At 57.0% G+C, this 9,268-nt stretch overlaps 1 protein-coding gene across 1 annotated transcript; it reads right to left on the reverse strand.

Moving 5' to 3' along the window:
• Positions 1–367: 367 nt before the first annotated feature.
• On the reverse strand, positions 368–9,262 carry NPTX1 (neuronal pentraxin I). Its single transcript, XM_011992288.1, has 5 exons — positions 9,132–9,262; positions 8,637–8,844; positions 6,363–6,607; positions 4,919–5,098; positions 368–4,222 (listed from the first exon to the last, which is right to left on the reverse strand). The coding sequence occupies exons 1-5, from the start codon at positions 9,222–9,224 to the stop codon at positions 4,001–4,003; spliced, it is 948 nt and encodes a 315-aa protein (XP_011847678.1). The 5' UTR covers positions 9,225–9,262; the 3' UTR covers positions 368–4,000.
• Positions 9,263–9,268: the final 6 nt, after the last annotated feature.

Below are 9,268 nucleotides of genomic sequence, written 5' to 3' on the forward strand. Positions count from 1 at the left end.
AGAGACGTTCTAAGGAGACCACAGTCTTTCTCCACTCTTTACTGTGTAAAAATAAACTCAACAATTCATGTCATTTCAGCAAGAAAAATGAAAAAAAAAAAAAAAAAAGCAAGAATACCAGTAGAAATAGTGCATTTCCAGAATTGCTGATGGGAGGTGGCAGGTCCCATGGTTTTGACCCATTTGATACCCAAAAGGCTGCAGATCATATGAAAAATGTACAGCTTTGGTTAGCAAATAATGAAAAAGTAAGATACATCGATTCTCTTTCATATTATACAGTATATACATTATAACAATATCAACTCTAGGGGGTTTGCTTTTTTTTTTCTTTTTTTGGCAAATAAGACAAAATTGGGACTCTAAGTATTGGGCTTTTTTTTTTTTTTCTCTTCAATGACTTGTTCCCTTTCAACAAATTGCGCTTAAGTCCACTGTGTACAGAAGTAATACATTTCCCATCGTTAGTTGAACACATTTACACACTGTGTTTAAGAGATGAAACCATGACTTCGTCAAGCCACATTTGGTTGCCATAAGATTCCAAAGGATTCTATCCTCTTAATGTGAACCACATGTAACCCAAGCTTCTTCTATCAAGGTTGGAACTGATATTCAAATCCTCGGCTCATTCTACTTAGTAAGTCAGCTCCAAGACACAGGTTCACCATAAATGGCCAGTTTTACCTCCTGGTCCTCAACATGCTTTTGAGAACAGGTGGCCCCTCTTTGGAGCTCACTGGAATGACTGAACCTCATGCCAGCCTCTCCTCACCCCCTCACTGCCCACAAGACACCCCCTTGGTCTCAGGTCCCAGGGCTGGTGACAAAGTGATCTTTGCAGTCTTAGAAAATAAACTGGGAATCTACAAAAGGAAAAGAAAGCATACAAAATGTATCTCTTTCTTCCAAAATACATGCTTTCAGTTCTACATTTTGGTGGAGCCTGAAAGTATTTTCAAGGGAGAAATAGGTTGAGTTAATTTATAGGTTTGTCCTTTTCTTTCATAAAAATACTCTTGTTTGGTAATAAACTTTTTCTTCTACAGTAAGAGAAATAATACTGTGTTATCAAAAGCAAGAAGGCTTACGACTCAAGTGGGATCTAAGCCCCTGAGGGCCCAGAGAGCTTCTGTCAACAGCTCTCCCACCCCAGACACCCAGGGAGCTGTCGGACACCAGCTCGGCAAAAGCAAACACTGCCTCAACAGTGCTTTTTATCTTCTTGTTTTATAAAATGGCTTACCTGAGAGAGGCATGTATTATTCAGTGCAAGAGGGAACATCAATCAGATTAAGGAGTAGATGGGAACTACGTGGATTAGATTTGCGGCTGTGTCATCGACCTTTCTTGGGGCCAGCAAAGTGCCAAGTGTCAACACAGTGAGGGAGTCGAGGGGCTTGGCTCAGACCCTAGCAAGGGGCAGGAGGGAGCTAAAGGTCAGCTTCGGCCCTGGCACCATGGGTGGGTCAGAGGAGGGGCGAGGAAGGTGAGCAGGCCAGGAGGCTGCAGGGGTGGAGGCGTAAGCACTGGGGTGTGCTCTGCCCCTGGCTAGTCAGGGCAGAGGATGGCTCGTGGTCCTGAACGGACAGCTCCCACCCGGCCCACGGGGGCAGAAGGTGGTCTGCGGTCCAGTAGATCGGCAGGGGTGGGGCTGGTGGGAGGTGCTGGCAGGGGAGCACCCCGCATAGCTCGCACTGGGTGTTGCCTGCACAAGGGCTCCGAGATGGCTGGAGTGAGGGTGGGGCTAGATCTGGTCTAGAGAGGCGACTCCAAGCTCTCTCGCTGCCTCCCAGCTATGGGAATCCTTTAGGCTTGTTCTCAACCTACACGTTAAAAATGCTTCTTGGTGTGTTTGGGGAGGGGGAGAGGGAAACTGAGCTCTCTCTTGACCTCCTCCAACACGCTTGGCTTGCTTACCCAGCCATTTTCAGTAGATACACGGGTGGTCACAGAACACTGGGCGGCACTCGGCACACAACACAGAACCAGGGCAATCCATGCAGGTGCGGGAACACACGTCGGACCCAGGGAGCAAGGAACACGCCACCCCGAGGAACATGCAAACAGAGAAGATCCCTGCAGATCCAAGGATGCCACAACCCGACAGGCGCTGATGAAGCACGATTATCTAAGAAAAAGCTACTGTTGAACAACAACGCGCAGCGCGGCGCCTGATCTGCACCCCCTCCGCGGGAGTGATGCATTGCAGAACGGCGGCCGGGTACCGTGCAGACACCCACGAGAACACTGACACAGAGACACTGACAGACACACACAGATGCACTAGGTTCTTGACACAACGTGGACCTGTGTTTAAGGGGACAGGTGGCCCTAGAAGGAACAGAAGACAGAAACACCTGCTCCTCCTGCACAAATGTCTGCAGCTGCAGCTGAGCCAGGCAGTGCAGTAGAATTTCTAGAAAGACTTGTCAGCCGCTTGCTGATGAGACTCCTGGAGACAGAGTCGGGGTGCCCTCGGGGCGTGCGACCACCAAATGATGCAAAGCAGGAAGCTCCCCTACCCTGGGCAGGGTCTCTCGAGCCTGCTCTCTTTCTCACTCAGTGCACACACACACAAACACACACACACACACACACATACACACACACGCACACATACTTCTCTCCCCTCCTTGGAAGGACTAGAAGGAAATGTCCATGTTGCTTTTCACGGGGAACAAAAAAAGGCAAAGGTTCTGGACACTGGTCAGGTGTCAGTGTCACCGGCCAGTGGCAGCTTGCAGGCTGCTGTAGGCCGTGAGCCCCGTGAGATGGAGGAGTGGGTTTCAGGCCCCCACCCTGGCCAGGCCTGGTTCCACGTGTGAGGTCTCCGGAGTACCCTTGGAGGGGTCTGAACCAGCTCACCTGGCACCTGGCGTGCTGGGAGGGATATGGCTGTCAAAGGTCCCCGAAGAGGACCTTCCCACCAACGGGCTGGGTTGAAGTCCCACGTGGCCAGGTCTTCAGCGAAACACAGCTTCTTTCCTTAAAAGGTCTCCTTTGGTCTGCACTGCCGGAGGCCAAAGGAGAGGGGCCCTGGGGCCTGGCTTCCTGGGCTGTGGGTGGGACGCTCCTCTCTCAGGGCTGTCCGGGCTGAAGTAGCACAGCTCCAGAGGCGAGAAAGAAGGGGCAGACCCCAGCCTTGCAGGATCTGAGCGGGTGGGAAGGCCGAGGGCAAGGCCTTCCTGGGGCAGAGCAGACTGAGCTGGGCACTCAGGCCGGCCTCCCAGGCCCTGTGCTGCTCTCAGATGCAAACAGCAGGGATGGATGCTGCCTGGCTCTGGGGAAAGGGCCAGTGTCCTCAGCCATCCCCTCTCCTCCACGGGAGAGCACAGGGCACATCCCAGGACAGCCCGCCTTCACCCTTCAGAGACAATTCACTTCCATTACAAAGTAAAAGTTCTCTGTAGACAGACCTCGCCCCTGGCCTTTGACAACCCACTAAAAGGCATTTATTACATCAATATAAAGATACGTCGCTCTGAAAAAGGTTTGCAAACAAAGACAAATGCGTGTACTGAGGTTGCAGCAACCCCAAGGCACGCACGCAGCTAACAAAGTTGGCAAATACGAGTTTTCATCATGAGAGTTTTCCAAAGACAAAAGAAAGAAGGAAATGAAGTACGTCCTCTAAGAAAAGGCCTCCCCCAGCCACGCACACGCACACATGTAGACACACACATGTAGACACGCACACACAGATGCTCTCACCTACTTCTGCCTCGTTCAAAACGTCGCAGCGCCCACTTTAGCTGTGAACGGGGCCCGCCTGAGAGAGTCCAGGCTCCTACAGAGAAGTGGGGCTTCCTCAGGGACAGATGGGAGCAGGGGCTGCTTCGTGTGCATGAGGACAAAACCAGGCTGTGTGCGTGTGCATGTGCAGGGGCGACGGCCTCGGTTCATTCCTAGGGAAAAGGGAGAGAAGAGACGCACGAAACAGATCATCGCCGCACAAGCAGGGGGTGAGGGCGGGCGGGCTCAGCCTGGCCTGCCACACTCAGTTGATCTGGCGACAGGCCTCGAAGGTCCACTTGGTGGCTCCACCGTAGATCTCAATGTGGGACTCGGCCCAGGCGATGACATTGCCGGACAGTGCCTTGGTGCTGCAGGTGGCCAGGTTGTAGACCTCCCCGGGGGTCAGCTTGCGGTCCCAGATGTTGAAGTGGGCCAGCTCACCCACAAATGCCTGGGTGGCATCAAACCCACCACCCAGTGTGTCCTTTGGAGAAAAACAGAGGATGAGGGTAGAGAGGTCGCCAGGTGATCTGAGGGCCCATCCCGAGGCCAGGGGTCTGAGCGCCTCTGTGCCTGCCCCATCACGGACTCTCACGGCCACTCCTCAGTGCCGTTTCGTCTCCCTGTCCCTGACTCTCCAGCCCTACATCCGTCTCTCCCCTGAGAGGACCCAAGAAAAGGGATGGCACCGACCACCTCTGCCCTGGAGCTTCTCCTGGGGGGATGGACTCTGCCCCTCCTGCAGCTGGTCCCTTAGCCACGGACCACTATAGCAGCAGGGCCTGGGGGCCCCTGCCCAGACATCACTTCATGCCATCTAAAGCTGCCCAACAGGGATAGACATCCCAGATTCTCCATCCCTTCGTCTCCCTCCTAGATGCCCAACGGGAGACAAACCACTTCACGGGAACTAAATTATTCATCACTAAAAGCAGAATTGGCCTTCCCATGCCAAAGAAAATGTTGCTGCAGCTATGAGAGCGTTGAAACCAAAGCTCACTCCCTCAGGAAGTTCAAGCGCGAGTCCACCCAGGGCACAGGCCTTGCCCGGCCTGCTCCCCAGGCTGCTTCTCAGGGGAACCACTTCTCCAGCCACCTCCCTCCCTCCTTGCTCCTCTTCCCCTTCCCAGCCTCTGGTTCCAGAGCTCTCTCCCCTTCCCCACCACATCCAGCACAGTACCTGCTCCTGGCCCAGCACCAGCACGCCCTGGGGCTTGATGGGGTGATAGGGTGCCAAGTTCTCGCCACTGCCACCCTGCGTGCCGTCCTGGTAGGCCTCCCAGACCCCGTCCCGGGTGGTCCAGGTGACGCAGATGTGGTGCCACTTGCCATCGTTGATGACAAAAGGCAGCTTGGCCACCTGGGAAGGAGAATGACAGATGCCGGCTGGTGGGTACAGCCCAGAATCCGTAATCTTACTGCCTCAGCTGTTCCTATCTCTACTTGCAAAGTAAATATCAAGAACTATTACTGAATTCTCACAGCACCTACTGCCCCAGACTTCAGCGTCCGTCAGCCCCGCCTGGGAGTGGGGTACAGAATCACACAGGAAATGTAATGCTCTGCCAAGGGAACCCCCAAGGGCCATGTGGGTGCACAGTCTTCACTCCTACTCACCCTCCTCCCTCTTTGCTAGTCTACACAACAAGCCCTTGGAGGGAGAGCCGTCCCTGGTGTCTGAGTTCACTGCTGCCTCTCAGGCCTCCATGAGACACCTGTGCAGCCTGCTTGCTGGCCTCTCCTCTCTCTTCCAACATCCCATCTCTAGCTGTTACACCCTCTCGCTCTACAACATGGCAAGCCTTTGCCGAGGATCTGAGAGATGTCATGGAGTACAACGCCTTTTAAAGCTGAGACCAGCCTCCGACCTGGAATTTCACTCTCCTGCTGCCATTCCGGGGGGAAGGATGACAGTCCAGCAGCGAGGAAAGAAACTTCACACCCTTTTTGCTTGGGGAAAGGCGGCCCAGAACGGCATAGCCCTTTGTGGGGAAGAGCAACAGGAACAAGGACGTGGAATCCACTTCCCAGCCCTGGTTTTAGCCACTGACTACCACTGTTGGCCTGCAGTCAAGGCAGTTTGAAAGCTGGCAGCTAGTTTCATAGCTAACAGGGGAGGATGGAGAAGGTTCACTAGAGGGAAAGGCCGCCCGTGCTGTCCTCTTCCAAGGGGTCACACAGACCTGTCCTCCTCCCAAGAGTTAGGGGGCTGAGTGGGATAGACTTGGACTCAGGCAAAATCTCTAAGGCCCCCTCATCAGCCTAGAGCATCCCTGGGCCCCTGCTATGAAGGAGCAAAGCCAGTTCCAAGACCAGCTGGTGGAGGAGTCCAGACCATATCATCAGGCAGGGCCAGGCCCCATGGATCGTTCTCTGCCTTCTCCCATATCCACCCCAGGTGGCAACTGGGAAGGTCCAGCTCTCCCTGCTCTCCCAGTACAGGTGAGGGTGCTCCTTCCACTTCTCTTGGTCTTCACCCTCCCCCTCCCTCAGTCCCAGCTGGCAAACACTTTCCTTGGGGTCCCATCAACATCTGAGGCCACCATAGCCCCGTCCTAGCATGCGACATCAGCTGGGGCCCTGGGGCCTCGCGCTGCCATCCTGTGAGCCGGGGGGTGCTCTACCTTGTCATTGATGAGGATCTCCATGGGGTTGTTGCCCCACTCAATGAGGACCAGCTCGTTGGCCTGGCCGGGCACAGCATAGGAGAAGGGAGTGCCCACCCCTGGCGCGGCGCTGGACTTGAGCCACATGCAGACAGTGAAGGCGTACATCTCTGGCAGGCTCTTCTTCACCTTGGCATACATATAGTTGGTCCGCAGCGGGAACGTGAGCTGGAACTTGTCTCCAGGGCGGTTGTCTTTCTGACCTGCGGAGGACACAGTCCTGACATCTGCACCTGCGTGAAGTGCTTATCGGTGTCTGAGTTGAGTTCGGTCCCCACCAAGCTCTGTGATGTGGCCACGGCAGGCTCCGGTCTCCATTCTGGAGACGCAGAGCGGGTGGCTTCCCAGGTCAAGTACTTTGCCCCAAGGCACAGGGCCATCCGTAAAGAGCTGACCGAAGCTCTCCGCACTCCGGGTCTGGCCGGCTGTCACTCCCACATGCTGGCATCCCTGCGGAGGTGGGGGTGGGGTGCAGCGCCTGGTGGGCTGCCGCATCTACACTGGGCTGCGTGGTGGGCGTGAGAAGGGAATGGGGACAGCCGCCAAGCAAGGGCATACCCAGTCAACCCAAGGAGCAGGGGTGGCTGTAGAGGAGGAACGAGGCTAGCTACCCTGAGAGTAACCGACCTGATTCCAGGACGGGGTGGGGCGCAGAGCCCCTCCTCGCTCGATCCGGGCCCTGCTCCTGCCTCCCCACCCAGCAGCCAGGCCCTGATGCCCACACGCTTCCCTCCAGGCCAGAAGTGCGTCTGACCCACCAATGCCTCTAGCGTGTGAGGCTGGGCAGCTCCCAACCTCCAAGGCCCTTCCAGGGACTCTGCCTGGAACCCTGCCGAGAGGGCAGGGCAGCAAGGAGCTGGGAGCACTCTGGGAGCCAGGGCTCCCCAAGGTGACTGCTCTAGGATGCCGCCACACGCTCAGGTGAGCGAGCATCCTCATAGCTCAGGTTCCAGGCCTGGTGGCCTCCCCTTCCACAAGGCCCACCTTCCCCCTTCCCTGCCGGCCACTTCTCCAGTGAGCGCCAGCCCCCACAGCCCATCCATATACTGTGGCACCCTGGGTATGGTGTGACTGACTCCAGGCAAAACATTCTTAGCCAGCAATGGGCACCAGTACCAGGCCCAGAGCCCAGGAACGCACACCCCCTGGCCAACCCCTGGGTGAGCGGCCGTGGTCCTCCCAGGAAGCCCAGAAAGAAACCAGTTCCCCAGGCCAAAAATTATTTCTAGAAGGCATCCTGCCTGGCCAGCAACCACCCCTCCTCTAAACCAACTGGCAGGGAGCAGAGCAGGGCAAGTTCCCTCAGTGCAGCACCCCCACGGCTCCCCCCACCCATTGAGGCCTGCAATGGGGGATGGGGAGGGACCCAGCCCCTGGCCTTTCTCTGGTGTATTTTTCATTCCCCAATCTCCCCTCCTTCCCTCTCCCTCCCTCCTGAGGTCCTTCCTTCTTCTGATCTGTTTTTCAGTTACATAACAAGCCTTAAGATGGCACTGTTTAAATCTGTCCGGCACATTTTGCGGTCTGAGCAGGGTCACATGGCCCTGCTCCGCACCGGGCACCCCCCTTCTTTTACAACCTTGTTTGGGGGGCCCTGGGTGACAGGCCGACTGGCCTGAGTTGGTGACTGAGAAACCTCAGGGGTTTGAAAGATGCCAGGGCTTGGGTCAGAAGAGAAAACCTCAGGGTAAGGGTTCAGGGCAGAAGTGGGGAGGAGCGGGAGACCGTGAGAGGACACCAGGGGCATGGTAGCTGGGAAGAAACCTGCTTTGCCTCAGCGGCCGGGGGACCCAGAGCACCCAGCCCCAGCCTGTACCCTGCTGTCCGCTGAGGCTGGGGACCAGTGACAGAGAGCCTTTCTTAAGCAGGGAGGGTTTGGGCCAGCAACAGCCACTGTGCAAAGTTACTGAGGATTAAACAAATCAGACTTGAAAAATCCAGCGAGTGTGTGAGTGTGTCTGGATGGGGGAGGGGGCACTATGCAATCCCTTCCTCTGCTCCCTTTTCCTAGAGACAGCCCCAGCCCAGGGTACCCAGCCCTGCTAGAAACACCGACGAGAAGCCCAGAACCTGGGAAGGGGTGCGGTGGATGAGAAAGGGCTGCAGGGGTCGGAGTTAGGGGGGCGGCTTGGGGCTTGCACAGTGCAGAGCTGGGCTGTTAGGGATCAGGACAGAGGCAGGGTCGGGCAAGCAGGCGGGGGCAGGCAGCACGGCTCCCCCTGGCCCCAGTACCTTTTTCGAGCTCGCTGATCCTCTGGTGCAGGGAGGTCAGGGCGGTCTCGATCTTGACCCTCTCCTCGGTGTCGTTCCTGGGGCCCCCCTTGCCCTCCTCCAGGGTGTTCACCCGGGACAGCACCTGCCTCTCCAGCTCATCGATCTTGCTCTGCAGCAGATCCTTGAGGCTGTTGGTCTGGCTGGAGGAATTGAGGCGGCTGTACTGCTGCGGGGTGCAAGGGCGGGGGAAACCACACCATTAGGCGAGGCGCGGGGACCGTGCTGGAAGGCCCGCGGCGCGGTCCCCTCAGGGCGACTGCGGGGGCGGCCTGGCAGGGAGCTGGGGCGAGTGGCCGCCGCGGGGCCTCGCAGGTGCGGGGAGGCACCGGCCGGGCACCCGCGCGCTACTGAGGCGGGGGTGGGGGATGCTTGGCCGGGTAGGGAAAGAGGTAGGGGAGGGCAGAGGGGAGAGCGAGCCGGAGGGGGAACCGGAGCCGGAGGGCGCGCGCGGACCTCGAGGTTCTCCAGGCGGGTTTTGAGCGATTGCAAAGTTTGCCCGAGTTGGCTGAGCGTCTCGGCGGCCGGTGTCCGGGACAGGTCGCCCATGGTGTTCTTGCCCGAGCCGGGCTGCTTGCGGCCGCCGCCCGCCC

The sequence above is a fragment of the Mandrillus leucophaeus genome, unplaced genomic scaffold, assembly GCF_000951045.1.
Source record: "Mandrillus leucophaeus isolate KB7577 unplaced genomic scaffold, Mleu.le_1.0 Scaffold1, whole genome shotgun sequence".
Taxonomy (NCBI): Eukaryota; Metazoa; Chordata; class Mammalia; order Primates; family Cercopithecidae; genus Mandrillus; species Mandrillus leucophaeus.

What these genes read in the sequence shown, in the direction of transcription:
- NPTX1 (XM_011992288.1), bottom strand. Translation starts at nt 9,224, where the DNA reads ATGGGCGACCTGTCCCGGACACCGGCCGCCGAGACGCTCAGCCAACTC. An exon ending in CCCGCCTGGAGAACCTCGAG is followed by an intron (nt 8,845 to 9,131) that starts GTCCGCGCGCGC and finishes TGCACCCCGCAG; the next exon opens with CAGTACAGCCGCCTCAATTC. An exon ending in GATCAGCGAGCTCGAAAAAG is followed by an intron (nt 6,608 to 8,636) that starts GTACTGGGGCCA and finishes TGTCCTCCGCAG; the next exon opens with GTCAGAAAGACAACCGCCCT.